This window comes from Capricornis sumatraensis, chromosome 3, assembly GCF_032405125.1.
Source record: "Capricornis sumatraensis isolate serow.1 chromosome 3, serow.2, whole genome shotgun sequence".
Classification (NCBI taxonomy): domain Eukaryota; kingdom Metazoa; phylum Chordata; class Mammalia; order Artiodactyla; family Bovidae; genus Capricornis; species Capricornis sumatraensis.
The window spans coordinates 70284587-70302202 of NC_091071.1; the positions used below are offsets into that span (position 1 = coordinate 70284587).

A 17616-nucleotide genomic window follows, 5' to 3' on the forward strand; every position below is an offset into this window, starting at 1 on the left:
CTTGCTTCTAGTTTATCTTTCAGAAGTATTGATTATAGCTACTCATAATACCCCAAACCGACTTTTACCATATTCTGTAGCAAGAATTTAGAAAGGGGGCAAAAAATACCATTTTCCATGAGTGTGGCAAGATGTCTGTATTCTTGCGAAAAGAATAACCATGTTGCCAAAAGGGCAGAACTACTCTCTAAATCCGTATTCTTTACCAAGCCCTGGATTTTGACTCTGAACTATTTGCCTCACTGAAAGCTGGTCAGTTCTCTCTCTTCCCTGGGGGTGGTGTTGTTTTTTAATATGGAATGCTTTGCAGATTTGCATACCATCCTTGTGCAGGGGCCATGCTAATCTCTGTACCTTTCCAAACTTAGTATACGTGCTGTTGAAGTGAGCACAAGAAAGTTTTAAAGGAGTTTCTTAATTTAGGCTTCTTACAAGTAAAGGGAAAAGTATGATCTTTGATATTCATTTTTTTTTCCTTCAGAAAAAGTAAACTGTTACTTTTAATGAAAGTTTTGTTTCCAGTCTTTAAGGCTTTCCATATCTGAATTTTCTCCTAACGTTAGCCCATACTAGTATCAGAGTACTGTCTTCTACACAGCCTGTCTAAACAACTCATTAAAAAGTACACAAGCATGCACATAGTAGAAATAGCTTGCAATTCAAAATGTCCTTCTTACCAGATTTTGCAGGGGCTCCCCTCGAAGGACTCAGTCCTGGGCAATCTGGAGCAGCATGGCATATCTGAAAAGACAGAATCAGTCCCAGAAACTGAGTGCTTCAGAAAGACCCAGTAAAATAATAATTATTTTTATCCTCTGATGAGTCAGCCTTAAGAGCTTGGCTTCCATTTAACTAAGAGACCCTGAACTTCAATCGTACTAGGGAAAGATTTAAGTATATTGGGGTCATGTGGTGAGTTGCTCATGCCTTACAGTAGAATTGAGTGGAGGTCCTCTCCTTGGGGGCAATTAGCTGCAAAGTCTCAACACCTTTGCCTCATCCATTTATTTCTTCCTCTGAACAAGCCAACCTAACCCCCTTGTAAATTAATTATAGTCCGTATAAAAAACAGCTTGTGCTGATTTTCTCCTATACTTAATTTTTATCCCTGAGAAAGAAAAAAGAAAACCAATAGGAAGGTATTAATCTACTTAACATTTCTAAGTACATCATCCAAAGGATTTTGTTTTTTTAATCTTACATATGCTCAGCAGAGTTACTGGCAAAAACTGTACATTTTCTTCATTTCATCCTTTCAACATCAAATAGTAGGCAGCAAAAATTGGATCAGACTTCAAAGCCTGCTGTGGGCTCCAAGTCACAGAGAGACGCCTCCATTTCACATATTGAATTCGAGCAGGATATCAAAGTGCTACCAAAGAACCTCAGGTCCTTACTCAAAAAGAGGCTCTAACATCTGTAGAGAGTGGAGTGCACAGACAAACCACCTCAGGGATCAGCTAGCATTTATTCTCAGCAGCAAATTTCCAGGCTTTTGATTCTCTCTTCGCGGTACCTCCCTGCCTCTCTGCTGAACCAAAATTCTTAAGCAAGCTGGGCTTTTGTCTCAAAGCCTTCAAAATATCACTAACAGTTCATGTCTGGATGGCTTGCTTGACCAAGCAGCCACAGACGGGCACCATGACCACAGACTTGGATGAGTCTGTAATAAGGATAGACAGTTACTTCAGAGTCAAGGATGTCCAGCTACCTTATTTGAGTGTCCTGTGAAGACATCACATCCTTTGGAAGAACTCTGGGCTTGTGAATGCCTAAAAATAAAAATATAATAATTATTATTATAATAATATTTTAGAAGGCTTGAAAAATTAAAAAAAAAACAAAACTTACAGAGATTGCTTTCCTCCAAAGATGGATCAGAACAAACTCTCATTAAGCATCTGTTGTTTTCCATTCCAATCCTTGGTTAGAAGGACATAGTCAACTTAAGGAAATGTATCCTATCAGGTGCTGCTCATACACCCACAGTCAGCCTGAGATCCTAAGATCCAAGAAACTGCTCTGTTTAAAGCTGTGTGATCTAATCTACTTTACTACCAGGTGTTCACAAGCATTACCAAGTAGCCAACCATGATGCTAAGCCTGAACTTCCAATCCAGCACCTTAATCACATTGTTAAATAATTCAAAATAGATCCTCTAGTCAAATAAGTTTGGGGAATGCTAAGATGTGTGTGGGTTAAGAGGTTTCCTTACTGCAGAATGATGTTTCACAATCACAATACACATTTAAGGATTTCTAAAATGGGGTGTGTGTGTGGCGGGGGCAGAATTCAGTTCCCTAAACTACTCTGAGCAAGAAATTTAAAAAGTGATCATTAACATCTATTTAAATACTAATGTTTCATGGAGCAAAGTTTGGAAAAATCAACTTGTATAAAAAACCCAGAAATTGGAACACATGGTTTACAAGTGTGATGAGGGACTTCCTTGGCAGTCCAGTGGTTGAGACTCTGCACTTCCATGGCAGGGGGCCTAGGTTAGATTCCTAACTGGGGGATGAAGGTCCCGTATGCTGCACATTACAGCCAAAAAACAGTAGAAATTATTTTTAAAAAAATGTTTAAGAGTGTGATGATTATAGCTCACTCACTGCTAAAACAGGCTCTTAGAATTCCTTTCAGATGGAAGCCAGGAGTATGGAAAGCACTGACTAGGCATAGGGAAGATTGGATATCTAAGTCCTGCTTCAAAATCCATCCTCTCTCTCTGGGTGTCTCTGTCTCTCTTACACATACACACAGGCATGCATGTATATTTACACACATTCGATTGGGTAAATTTCTATGGTATTCTGGGTTCTAGTTTTCCTCATCTATAAAATGAGGGGATTGAAATAAACTATTCCTAAGGACTCTCCTAGTTCTATATTAAAAATCTTACTGTTTATTTAAGCTGAGCATTTCATTTTCTGAATTTCTGTGAATGGTTCATTAGTATCACCTTCAAAATGCATCTATATATAGATTATAAGCAATGCACGTAAGAGCTCAGTCATATCCGACTCTGCCACCATATGGACTGTAGCCTGCCAGGCTTCTCTGCTCATGGAATTTTTCAGGCAAGAATACAGGAGTAGGTGGCCATTTCCTACTCCAGGTTATAAGCAATATACCCATCTAAAAATATCACATCAATATCTGTGGAGAGGAGAGTATGCTGGTATATTTATTTGTGTATATACTTGTTTGTCAAATGTCTCCCACTATGGAATGTTAGATTCCAAGAAGGTAGAGACACAGTCTGCTTTATTATGTACTCTGTATCAGCACTTAACCCTGTATGTAGTATGCTATAAGTGCTCAATAAATATTTCACAAGTGGAATAAATAAAAGGATGACTAGTGGACTCCCAAAATATGGACCATGAAGAATACCCTTTACATTAAAATTAAATTAACTAGCATTTATATAGTTTTCATATTTTAAAAATGTGTTTATATATCTAATAAGGATTTCACAACCATTTGAGCTAAGTGCTTTAATTGCTTATATTATACAGCTGAAGAAACTGTAGATCAGAGAGGGTAAGAGGTCTGCCCAGGGATCATGGCACATACCTGGCCTAGCTAAGACACTGACCCCTGTTAGTCTGATTCCAAATACTCTGCTCTTCCTCTGAAGAATGATACCCCCATGCCCTTGGGCCCATGGAACTCATTCCTGTCAGCTTAGGCAGGTCCCAGTGGCAGTGGGACACCTATAGAGAGGTGGATTCAGGTTTTCCAGGAGTCCTGGTGGGCTCTGGAGAAAACCTAAGGAAGATAATTTGGCTGTTGAATTACCACCGGGTCTCCAATTTCTGCCTTTCCTGCCCCAACAAAAGAATGAAACCTTTTAACTCCTCTAGTTTGCAAGGATTTTCAGGACCCAAAGGTCAGTGCACATACCTTCCAACAATACACTGAAGATTGGCTCATCAGTTTGACTACCTTGTCATTCAAATCTTTGGGAGGATCTAACACATCTCAATGTAATTTTTGCATTTGTTACTTGGTTTTAAAAGGCAAAGGTAGGATGAGTAGTGTCCAAAGGCAAACAGATTAGAAAATACTTGATTAAACAAAGTTAAGCAGGTTTCTTCCCTAAGAAGATTTCCAGAATCTTTAACTTAATAATATGCACAATGAAACCTCAACAGTAGGAGAGAACAGGCAGCATTTCCCAGACATTATCCTGACAATGGAAGCCTCCCTTCATTGGGGCATGTTGAGGGCCTGGTTCTTACAACACATCTTAGAAAACACTAATCTGAGCAGCCCTTATTTGAAACAACTTTTGCCTTAAAAGAAAAAAAAAAAAGGTATAAGTCACTTTTCTTCAAAAGTCTGTAACTGCCTCAACTCTTTTGCAGCAATTTTATCAGATATCTTGCCATTTGCCTCAGGGACTTGAGCCTGGCAGCAAATAGATAACACTTTGCAAGTTGTCATCACCAAAACACAGTCAATACTTATTACCTGCGTATGTGCCACCAGACCATGGTCAAAGCATGGATACACGGTTATCTCATCTAATACTTCCAACAACCATGTGGATTAGTTCTATTTTTATACCCATTTTACAGGTGAGGGAATTAAGGATCAAGAAGCTAATGACTCCTTGGTGGCTCAGCTGGTAAAGAATCCACCTGCAATGCGAGAGACCTGGCCTCAGTCCCGGGGTTGGGAAGATCCCGTGGAGAAGGGAAAGGCTACTCACTCCAGCATCCTGGCCTGGAGTATAGTCCATGGGGTTGCAAAGAGTCGGACACAACTAAGCAATTTTCACTTTCAAGCTAATGACTTGGTTAAATGTCATAACTAGTAAATAGTGCAGCATAAAACCTGCCTACATAAAAAGGAGACTCCAAAGGGAAGTTACTGATTCAGACACAAATTATCAATTGCTGATAAAATGTTAGACAAATGGTTGATGGTGAATAGGACGTGCAATATGATGCCAAAGCACCACCACACAGATTCCTTCTTTAGGTCATAAGGAGAATAAGGGAACTGCATACTGGATATGTATACCACCTCAATTCAGTGCAATCTTAGCACACTAGTGCCCACACAACACTGTCTTGTGATGTGAGACAATATGAAATATTCAACATCACCCAGGATACTTATACTTTTTCATTTAGTTAAAAACTTAACTTTAATCAAAGCTTTTAGATCTAATGTATAGTTTATCTAAAACACCCAGTATAGAGGGGGAAAACTAGGGCTGCAAAAAATCAAGCAGGCAAATATAGAAGATGAGTTTATTTTATGGGATAACTGGTTCATTCTTCCAACAAATCAGTGTCATGAAAAAGGGGAGTCTTATATATTAATAGAGATTTAGGGGACATAACAACTTGATATAATGTGATGTCCTACATTAGATCCTGACTTGGACAAACAGGTATAAAGGACAATTCTTCAAACAACTAGGAAATTTTGATTGGTATTAGATGATGATAACAAATTATTTATTTTAAAGCATGGTATTATTTTGAATCTGTAGGAGAAATTTTTTGAAATAACATATTTTTCTCAGCCTCTGTTAGGAATCTGACGCTAAATGACAGAAGCAGTCCATTTGGTTATCAAAGGGTGGTGAAGAGGAGGTAGCTGTCTCTCTGGAAATGATCCACTGCATATTTCCAGGGCTCCTGTAGCCTCTCAGAAGCCACGACTGAAGTCTCAAGCAGATTGCCTGAAGGGCTTGGCCACTCCACTGCTTTACTGCAGTCAATTCATTGAATTGTGGGTTCTTGGGGAGATGAAAACTCTGTCACCATTGAAAACCCTTCTGCTCGGTCTCTCCCTTGAATAAGCCCCCAAACCAACTCAAATCTAATTCTCTTTTCTTAAACCAATCCCAATGCAACAGGAAGAGAAGCAGGGTGGAGGCTGGCTCTCGAGCACATGGCCACTGAGAATGCCACAGCATCTCTGTGGTGCAGCAAAGATCCACGAGGCCAGCTGGCTTTGTCATGCTGGGCTGGCAGCACTAGGTGAAGTCACCTTGGTCCAAAACTGGGTCTCAGCTTTGCAGCCTCCAAAAGTTAAATCTGCCAGTTCTTTGAGGGGTAATGTATTTTCGGGAGCTGAGCTGTACTAACTAAACTCAAAACAGTCATATTTGAAAAGCAGAATGCTATTGTGTGACTTTACAGTGAGTACAATAGTCTGGACCAAACTTTGCCCCTGACTAATTCGTTGTTATACTCTGCAGACCAAATTACACATTCGAAGGAAAACAAAGGAAGCAGGGTGCTCTTCGAGGATCTGACCAATCAGGCTGGTCTTCTAACTGGCCTTTTTCAGCTTTAGGGTTAGACTCAGTCACTTTTTTTCCTAGACAGGAATAGAGACACGCTGGCTTCCCTTTGATTTGCCATTTTCTAGATTTCATTTAAATTTCTTTGTGCAGTTTTTATTAATTTTGATAAAACTTGCAAGATTGTGTCTTATCTTTTATCAGTTATAATGTAGAATGGTTTCTAGAACTGAGAATCCCACTAGTTGTTCACTAATGAGACAGTTAGTCATTCACTTACAAGCATATTCTATTTTAAAGCAGCTTATTTTGAAATTAAGGTTATTCAACCTTAATTTCTGCAATCTCTGAATAAGATGGCAGTTATTCATTGTGGGTAGATTTTTCTTAGCTTCCTACTGTCTTCAGATTTGGGAATAGCTCCTGGAAACTCTTGTCTTACTTGGTAGCCCTGGGAGAAAGGCTAATCAGCATAACCAAGCAAATTTGTTCTTGCCTCTTTGATAACTCTGAAAAAAAAAGAATCTTTGGTACATGGAGTTTTTAATATGAAGAGGTCAATTTCTTTTTTCTAAGAAGCAGCAATCAATCCATCCTGCCAAAGTTATGCTCAGACTAAGATATTTTAACACAGTGGGAGACCCATGAATCTTGAGGGAGGCACACTTCAGGCAAATAAGTCAAACAATTTTCCTTCTGGAAGTTATTACTATGAAAGATAATAGAAAACATAAACACCTTGAGAAATGGTTTCAGTAAGTTCAAGTTCTGAAGGTAAATTAAGACATTTAAGGAATGGTATCAGAGAAGAGGACACTGCCCTTTGAGCACTGTAAAAGATCCCATGCTAACCTGAGTGCTAACAAGGCTTCTATATGAGCTGGCCATAGGCTGAACCCAAATGGCAACTCAGGAATTCTTGTTTAGTTCTTACATGGAATGTGAATATTCAAAGGGCTGAGGGTATAAATGTGAAACAATACCCAGATTTGAATCTACCAACATTGTATCAACTATGTATCAACTCTTTCCTGAATTATATCAGCTAGGTATCATTGCATATTCTTACTGCTTACATTTATTTAAACAGCTTTGAAAGCACAGAAGATTGGAGGATAATGCTTTAAGAACACAAATTATTAAGTTGGAAGGCACCCAAACTGTATAAGTTAATGCATGTTTATTACAAAAACCGGAAAGTTAAGATTTCTAGAATGCTGTGTTGCTTTCTATTCACCACCACAATAAATATTTGCCAAGCACATGCTAAATCTCCTAGGGCTGTATGCATATTTCTGTGCTTTTATCTGCAATGGCATCTTCTTCCTTGACCACCTGGCCATTGCATCCTTACCCTTTAGCTCTGGTGTTGGCTACTCTGAAGAGTCACTACTGCCCCATCCCCACCCTGGCTACCTCTCCCACTTGGGGCAGAGTTGGAGGTCCTTGGTGTATTTCCACAGTCTACTGAGCATAACCATACTGAAAACTTGGTTCTGCAACTGACTTATCTGGTACTTACATCCTGACCAATTAAAAATGTCTGAAAATCATCTATTGAAGGTGAGCTTTATCAAATTTTGATCAAGGGAGAGAAAGCAAAGAGCAAGTACCATAATACACTTGGCTTTTGAGATATCAGAGCTGTTCCTATTGCTATGCTCATCAGTTTTACCTTTTCTTCTCTGGTTTTTATTTGATGAAATGCTCTCAACTCCCAAGTGGTCTGAATATTCACCAATCACTAATCAATGAAAATGCAGCAATATCTGACTTTCTCCCCAAAGTAAATGACTAAATGATCTGGTGGCAAAATGTTTCCTTTGTTCCCTCTTTCTGATTAAAAATATATATTCACTGTTGTACTGTATAAAATACAGATATTCAAGGAGAAGAAAATAAAGAAATCGAAGAATATCCACACCCAGATATAATCTTGCTTCATATATTTTCAGATGCTTTTCTATGTATATAATATACATTAAAAAATAATGGCTCATGATATATTTGCCATTATAACTTACTTTTTGTATTATGAGCATCTTCCCATATATTTAAGTGGAATACAACATAACATTTATGTAGTATACACCTATGTCATATTTATGGCTGTACAATACTACATAATTGGTTGGTATCACAAGTGATGTAAGTAATCTCTTATTTTTGGATATTTGTTTCCAGTTTTATGACATTATAAATGTGCTCAGTTACTCAGTTATGTCTGACTCTTTGTGATCTCATGGACTGTAGCCCACCAGGCTCCTCTGTCCATGGGACCTCCCAGGCAAGAATACTGGAGTGGGTTGCCATTTCCTACTCCAGGGAATCTTCGCCACCCAGTTATTGAACCTGCATCTCTTTTGTCTCCGGCATTGGCAGATGGATTCCTTACCACTAGAACCACCTGGTAAATAATGGGTCATTAAGGATATGTCCATATAGTTATGAGTATATCCAATTTAATATCCAAAAACTTTCTCAATTTTTGATTAGGATAAATTTAAAGCTATTAGCTTAAATGATGAACAAATTTTCTGCTTTAAAGCTTTTGAATTGTATCATCAAATTCTCCTTTAAAAAGTAACAAAAATTAACACTCATAACTATAAAAGTATGAAAGGCCCCGTTTGTCGTATCATCAACACTGGCTATTATCAGTAGTTTTCATCTTTGCTTACCTCTTAAGTTAAAAAAAAAGTAACTCATTTTTATTTTAATTGACATTTCTTGATTCTGAAGAGGGAAAACATTATTCCTGGGGTTTCATATATGATATGAAGGAAATACAAAAAACATAGGAGAGATGAAAAGGGAAGTCATACAAAATAGGGTCACCACTATAGTAGGAAAAAACAAAACAAAAAAGAATGATCACAGCTTTTGTATTTTTTTTTTCCATTGGGTTTGCTACTTGGTAACTTTTCTGTTTTGAATGCATGCACTGTATCTTACCCCAAGTCAGTGTCATTACTCAATAAGTTGAATATGCAAATTATGCTTAAGTATATGGATATTTGTTTGCTCTTGGACACATTCTAAATTTTGGAACATGGCTCAAGGAGAGATTCATAAAAGGGCTCAAAAAGGCTGACAAATATTTCATGATGCCATTGCTCCCAGTTAGCACTGCTAGTTTATGTGCTGCTGCTGCTAAGTCGCTTCAGTTGTGTCCGACTCTGTGCGACCCCAGAGACGGCAGCCCACCAGGCTCCGCCATCTCTGGGATTCTCCAAGCAAGAACACTGGAGTGGGTTGCCATTTCCTTCTCCAATGCATGAAAGTGAAAAGTGAAAGGGAAGTCGCTCAGTCGTGTCTGACTCTTCGCGACCCCATGGACTGCAGCCTGCCAGGCTCTTCCTCCATGGGATTTTCCAGACAGGAGTACTGGAGTGGCGTGCCATTGCCTTCTCTGCTAGTTTATGTACTTATGCTAATTTCCCAAATCCCACTGAGCCCTTTAAATTTGATCATATTTGTCTGCCTCATTGCTTTTCCCCAACCATGAGTCCATACAAATTTGTCACTTTTGTATTCTCATTTATATAATTTTTTTCTCCTTTGCTGTTTTATTATAGGCAGCTGTCACTGTGTAAAGTCAAATGTAAGAGCAGAAGATTTTCTTCATTCTGCTGAAAATTCTTGTCTTATTGGGGAAAAAAAAAGGACACTCAACACTCGACATAAAGCTGACTTCAGTTCTTTGTCAGCAACCAAGGGACCGTGAGAAAATCTGACCTCAGGCTTGGGAATGAGTTAAGATACACAGTGAGGAAGAACGCATGACCCAAAGGGCTGTAGTGCCATGGGCTGAGGGCCCCAGCACAGCCAGAGGAGCTGACCATTCGATCGCCACATCTACACGAGCAATACGGAGCCTACTAGGGTCTCCACTTCACAGCTGAAGCTTCAGCTTTTTGAGGAGCCTGCCCTGGAGGCACCTAGATCTGCATACACAAACCCAGAGCACAGAGCCTGTGCTCTCAGCCTGCAGTGCCATTTTGTTACTGGACTATTCCAGATATTCACTCAATCATATCTGGGATCTTAGTAAATGACACCTGGGGTGACAAACATCTAACTATAAAAAACATGCCGCTGCTGCTGCTGCTGCTGCTAAGTTGCTTCAGTTGTGTCCAACTCTTAGCGACCCCATGGACTGCAGCCTACCAGGCTCCTCTGCCCATGGGATTTTCCAAGCAAGAGTACTGGGGTGGGGTGCCATTGCCTTCTTCAAAACAAAACACGCTGGGGGCAGATTAAATTAAACTAGGTCTGGAGATAACTCTTAAACCCTGAACTGCTGACATTTTACTCACCTTATGTCTGTGGGCTAATATTAAGATTATAAACATTTATGCCACAGTCAAGGCTCCAATTTGGTGGCAAGCTTTGAGATTCTGTATGATTGTAAGAACAATAGATACTACATTGAACAATATAAGGTCCTGAATAGCCTCTCAGGCATCACTCATTTATTCCACAAATATTTATTGAGCCCCTTTAATTTATCTCCTACTATTTTGGGGGATACAAAAGTGAAAAATCTAAGATGCCTCTGCTCCTAAGAACCTATATTTCTAGCAGGGAAAGTAGACAATAAATGAAAAAATAAGTAAATATGTTAGCATGTTAAACAGAAGTAAGAGCCAAAGAAGAAAATTAAAGCAAAGAAGGGGTAAAAGAAGTGGTGGAGGCAGGGTCTGCAATTTTAGATTAAGTGGGTACAGAAGGTGACATAAGAGTAAAGATTTTACTAAATAAATATATTTCCCTGGTGGTTCACACAGTAAAGAGTCTGCCTGCAGTGTGGGAGACCTGGGTTTGATCCCTGGGTCAGGAAGATCTCCTAAAGAAGGGAATGGCAACCCACTCCAGTATTCTTGCCTGGAGAATTTCATGGACGGAGGAGTCTGGAGGGCTACAGTCCATGGGGTTGCAAATAGTCAGACATGACTGAGTGCCTAACACTAGTACATAAAACAGAATTCACATCTTTGAAAGTGTTGTCAATAAAAAGCTCCTAATGGGTAAAAAAACTTTATATGTTATGGTACCTTGGGGCTGGAGGACTGATGTAAACACTTGGTAAAAGTTTAGCAACACACTTTATGATGTGTGTGTGTGTATATATATATATATATATATATATATATATTCATGACATATATACACATATTCATGATACATTAGTTCCAAAGCACTTAGGCTAGTGTTGTTATATAAAATATAGGATACTCAGTTAAATTTGTATTCCAGGTACAAGATGAATAGTTCTTTTACTATAAAAATTTTCAAATACTTCATGGGACATACTTATGTTAAAAAGCAATCTGTTTTTTACATAAAATTAAAATACCTGACCTGCCTCTTGAGAAACCTATATGCAGGTCAGGAAGCAACAGTTAGAACTGGACGTGGAACAACAGACTGGTTCCAAATAGGAAAAGGAGTACGTCAAGGCTGTATATTGTCACCCTGCTTATTTAACTTCTATGCAGAGTACATCATGAGAAACGCTGGGCTGCAAGAAGCACAAGCTGGAATCAAGATTGCCGGGAGAAATATCAATAACCTCAGATATGCAGATGACACCACCCTTATGGCATAAAGTGAAGAGGAACTATAAAGCCTCTTGATGAAAGTGAAAGTGGAGAGTGAAAAAGTTGGCTTAAAGCTCAACATTCAGAAAACAAAGATCATGGCATCTGGTCCCATCACTTCATGGGAAATAGATGGGGAAACAGTGGAAACAGTGTCAGACTTTATTTTTTGGGGCTCCAAAATCACTGCAGATGGTGACTGCAGCCATGAAATTAAAAGACACTTACTCCTTGGAAGAAAAGTTATGATCAACCTAAATAGCATATTCAAAAGCAGAGACATTACTTTGCCGACTAAGGTCCGTCTAGTCAAGGCTATGGTTTTTCCTGTGGTCATGTATGGATGTGAGTTGGATTGTGAAGAAAGCTGAGAGCCCAAAAATTCATGCTTTTGAACTGTGGTGTTGGAGAAGACTCTTGAGAGTCCCTTGGACTCCAAGGAGATTCAACCAGTCCATTCTGAAGGAGATCAGCCCTGGGATTTCTTTGGAAGGAATGATGCTAAAGCTGAAACTCCAGTACTCTGGCCACCTCATGGGAAGAGTTGACTCATTGGAAAAGACTCTGATGCTGGGAGGGATTGGGGGCAGGAGGAGAAGGGGATGACAGAGGATGAGATGGCTGGATGGCATCCCTGACCCGATGGACGTAAGTCTGAGTGAACTCCGGGAGTTGGTGATGGACAGGGAGGCCTGGTGTGCTGCGATTCATGGGGTCACAAAGAGTAGGACACAACTGAGCGATTGAACTGACCTGAACTGAAAATATCAGTGGGTATCCTGTATCTTTATCTGCCAAATATGGCAACTCTAACTTGGGCAAATCAGCACCTCAGCTTCTTCATCAGCAAAACATAAATAAAAAGTCTTGTCAAAACTAGGGCAAAAGGATTAACTTGTCCTTTCTGGCAGAATAAAATAAAACTATAAAATAACATGGTTTTAAAAGGGTTAAATTGAGATGCCTATATCGTTAGAATTTAGAAATCAAACACACACTCAGTAACGTGTTATACTTATTGCAGTTCTGCAAGACAAGTCCCTGAACATGGACACTTCAGGCTCCACAGGATAGAGAATGACAGTGACAAGTATCTGGAATGGCTTTCATTCTGGAACCTTCCTCTCTTCTTTGGGTGGGGTCATAGGTAACTTCTGGGTTAAGTTACAGGCTTAGCACTTTAAAGACTTGTAGAGGCAAAGCAAACTTCAGAGACCATTAACTACACTTTTTTTCACATTGTAAGTGGGGAACCTGAGGCCCAGGGGCTGATATAACATGTTCAAGTGAGTTGGAGGGAGAAACGGGTCTAACAGCCACATTCGTTGGATGATGCTCCTGTCACCAGTGCAGCCCTCAAAGATAATATTTAATCTCGTTTTCCTCCCTTAGTTCTGAAAGCAGTGCTCAGGTTGCAGAAAGAAAAGCAAGAAGCACTGAAACGCAGAGCAGGATGAGCATGGCATGAAGTCATGGGACCCACAGACAGATGAAGGAGGGGGCATAAGAAACACTAGTTAGGAAGTGTTGAAAAATGAGGTGAAAAAGTCCAAACAAGATCGTGTGTGGTGGGTGCTGACTAGTCAGTGAGGTCACAGCGGTGCTCAAGGACAGATACCTAGCAGTGCCATGCTGATGTGGACAGCTGATGTAGGTGTGCATGGAGAGGGATCAGTTTCTAAAGAGAAAGTGGCTGATGGACTGCCCTATCTAGAAGAGGGAGGTAGTACTGTCTTTTTTTTTTTATTTTAACATTTTAACTTAATTCAACTTCACATTTAGAAAAAAGACACAAGAATAGTGTAGGGAATTCTGTATATTCCTCAGCAGATTCTCCAGATATTAGAATGTGCTCATTTGCTTCATCCTCTCTTTGTGTCTCTGACTTTCTTTTGGTACATGTATACTGATAATACACACATAAAAATACGTAATTTTTTTCCCCCAAATCATCTAAGAGTCAGTTGTACCTGATACTCCTTTACCCCTAAATACTTCAGTGTGTTTTTCTTAAAAGCAAGGGTATTCTCCTGTATGACTGCAGCACAACGCTCAAAGTCAGGAAATTAATATTACTACAATGCTATTACCCAATGTATAGATTAAATTCAGATTTTGCCAATTGTCTCAATGCTGTCTTCCAAAGAAAAAGAAAATTTTGGATCGTACATTGTATTCAGTTGTCCTGTTCCTTAAATCTCCTTTCACCTGGAACACTTCCTCAGTCACACTTTGCATTTGATTTTGAAGCCCACTGGTCAGTCATTTGGGAAGAAGTCCTTTTGTTTGGTTTGTCTGCTGTTTCTTCATGATTAAATTCAAGTTATGCATATTTTGCTGGAAATCCACTGAAGTGATGTTATTTTTGTGCATCCTATCAGGAGGCACGTGCTTGTCAACTGTCTGATTATTGGTGATACTAACTTTCATCACTTGGTTAAGGTGGTGTCTGCCAGGTTTCTCCCACTGTTCTTTTGAAACTAATAAACATCTTATGAGGATCTCTTCTAAAACAGTTACCCCTTAAGCTTTCGCCTATTAGCTTTAGCACCTATGGAAGAGTCCTGCCTGAAACAATGACTATTTTGATAGCTGCCAATGGTGATTTTCTGCCTGCAGCATTCTTTTCACACGTGTTTCACATTTGACTGCTCTGTTTCTTCCTTCCCCACCTCCCTTCCTTCCTTCCTCCCCCACCTCCCTTCCTTCCTCTGCCTCCTTTGTCCCTTCATTTCCTCCTTCCTTCTATCAATGTGGATTCATGAATTCTTACTTTATCCAGTATATTATATTCTTTTATCATTACTTACTTTGATAGTGAAGTTGTCCTCAATTGGGCTTAATTTTAATGGGTTGGGAGTAACAGACTTCAAAACAAGGACTTCAGAAAGGAACGTATAATACTAAGGAGTACATAAAGATGAATTCCTCCAAAAAAACAATAACTCTCCTTATTACTACTACTTATGAGTGTTACGGCATCAGACGAGATGCCATGTGATTTGTGTAAGGTGTCTCATTTAACTTTCATGACCTTGTGAGGCAATCATGTCAATTTTTACATTCCATTTAAAGATAAGGAGACAGAGACTCTGAGAAAATAAGTAAGTTCATCAAGATCTTACCCTTAGTAGTAGCAAGTCTAGTCGACTCCAGGGTCCCTGCTCTCAACCACTAGGCAACCCTACAAATAGGTGTGGAAACCTTCAGGAAAGGAGAAGGTGTTAGAAGCAAGGCTGCGCTGTTCCTGTGGGCAGCTGGACATTAGTACCAGGATTTGCAGAGTCATCTAAGCTTTTTGCATTTTTACAAATGGGGCAATATTTGCCTACAATTCTGTCATTAGTGTAGAAACTTCCCTAACCTGCATTGTGAAAAGCATCTAACCCTGCCTAAAATCCAGGGAGGAAAGCATAAAGGACTCATTTGTGCCAATGTCAGCTGACACAGATCCAGAAAGGCATGAGCTGGCCAAGTCACCAAAGGAAGCATTCCCATGGGTTGAGACAAGTGAAACCCGAATTTAGGCAGAGAAGAGAACTGAGAGAACAGTAGAGCAGGGATTCTGAAGAAATTCAGTCTATTCAGCTCTCGAGATCCCAGGTGAAGGCAGGGCCGTGTAGCCCTCCCGCCAAGACTCACATACGAGATCCTTCTTCGTGCAACAGTACTGGCATCTCCATCACCACCACACCACTTTTATTATTATATTTCAGGTCCTATGAGAGTAAGTTTGGGTGAAAGAAACATATTACCTGCTAGTGAAACTAATCCAAACAACCATTTTGCCCTAGAGGGAAAAGCACAGTTGAATCTGAGAATAGCATCCTTACCCTCCCAGGAGGAAGAAACTAAAAATAAAAGACAACAAGGTGCTTCCTGCCAGTCAGTAAATCCAATAAGCAAAGAAGATGCCTCAACCTGGCACTGGGCAGTTAACAGTCAGCCCGACTCCCTCCATCGGAGAATGGCCATGTGGTTCTCAGAGCTAACAGCTGCCAAGCAGAACCTCTCAGATTAACCCATAGGTGGTGTTGAACCACTTCCCATTAAGATATTTGCAAAGCAAACAAAAATGATAGCCCCATTCTGAGTGCTGGGAGCCGGCCAGGAGCTCTAGCTGTTCTTGTTGACACAAAGAGCTCTCCAGGGAGGGTCTGGGCCAGAGTGTGGAAGGCCACTCCTGCCTGCCTCTCCAGACTGTGTTGATCTTAAGCCATTAGAATCTCAGTATCAGGGGCTGTTTATTATCTAATTTCCCAATCACAGCAGTTGCTGGAGCTTTGTTTCACCAGAACTCTCTATTTCTCTGTCTCCCTGACCTACACCATTCAGATGTAAAGAAAAAATTCAGCTCTCCTCCTGTTATGTCTACTCATTAAGGAGACAAGTCTGAGAAGTTACTAAGATGCATACAGAGAGTGTGGCATTGCCACTGTCAACGGCTTCTGTGGCAAACACTTGTTAGGGTTCCTTCTGAATTTAAAGTAACCATGGCAATGCTAATGGGAAATATGCTTGCATATTTGTGTCCTACAGGTAGGAGCAAGCTGCTGTTTAATTCACAAAATACACTTGGAGCTGAAACACTAATATTTTTTCCTTCTAATCCAGGGGGTAAAATGAATTAACGTTTAAAAGGCTGTGGACACATGCAAAGTTAATCTTCTTTCAACCTGGAGGATTATAGTCTCAGTTTTTTTAACTGTTCATAAAGAATTGCTTTCACATAGAATTCATTTTTACACAAATATTGTTTCCTACAATATTTTCAGCTTGAGCAAGTTTTCTTTTCTCAAGTTTCTTTTCTTTCAAAATAGCCTCCATATGCAAAGGTGAAAATGAAATGAAAGTTGCTCAGTTGTGTCCGACACTTTGTGACCCCAATTCTCCAGGCCAGAACACTGGAGTGGGTAGGCTTTCCCTTCTCCAGGAGATTTTCCCAACCCAGGGATCAAACCCAGGACATTGCATGCAGATTCTTTACCAGCTGAGCCACAAGGAAAGCCCAAGAATACTGGGGTGGATAGCCTATCCCTTCTCCAGCAGATCTTCCCAACCCTGGAATTGAACTGGGGTCTCCTGCATTGCAAGTGAATTCTTTACCAACCGAGCTATCAGGGAAGCCTGCTATGCAAACATACTTTCTGTCAAAAACTCATTTTGAGCTTTAATTGAGCAAAGGTCTTGATGAGGATACAAGCAAAAGTTGACACCAGAAATGTGCTAAATCTCTAGAATTTCCTAAACTCATGGAATGAGTAATGCAGGAAGAGAATAAGGGATGGCAAAATGGTCAGAAGAATTTGTCAGATTTTGTCATTACTGAAAATGGTCCTGAAGGTGTCCTTTAGGTTAGAAATCAGAATGTTAGAGGTATTAATTCTATAGCGAGAGAGACAAAGAAAGAGAGTTTGAGAGAGAAAGAAGGAAAGGGAGACAGACAGAGGTTGAGATTTCTTTAGAAAAAGTACAGGCATTATCATACTAAAAAAAAAAAAGGCTTTTTATAAAAAAGAAGAGAACTGCTTGACATTTACAGTATAAAGTCAGAAAGCAGCTTTTCCGACTTTTGAAAATATCATTCAGTTTTAGACGATGTTTCTCCAGCTGTTGCTGGACCCAAGCTCTCTGTAAATGTGCAAGTTTTCCAGATAGAAAGTGAATCTAACACTGCAGGTCAACTTTGCTGAACTCAAGACGTTGTTTGCTAATGTTCTTCTCATTTGCTGATGACAAAT

The 17616-nt window shown here is 39.8% G+C and overlaps 1 protein-coding gene and 1 non-coding gene across 2 annotated transcripts in view; both read right to left on the reverse strand.

The window, feature by feature from the left end:
* Positions 1 to 17616, reverse strand: part of MYO3B (myosin IIIB) — a 421280-nt gene that overhangs the window by 88849 nt on the left and 314815 nt on the right. Inside the window, 3 exon segments of the mRNA XM_068968451.1 lie at positions 678 to 754; positions 756 to 775; positions 1712 to 1772. Coding sequence (XP_068824552.1) covers positions 678 to 754; positions 756 to 775; positions 1712 to 1772 — 158 coding nt within the window.
* LOC138077260 (U6 spliceosomal RNA) lies at positions 289 to 392 on the reverse strand. Its single transcript, XR_011144721.1, has one exon. It is a non-coding gene; the product is annotated as a U6 spliceosomal RNA (small nuclear RNA).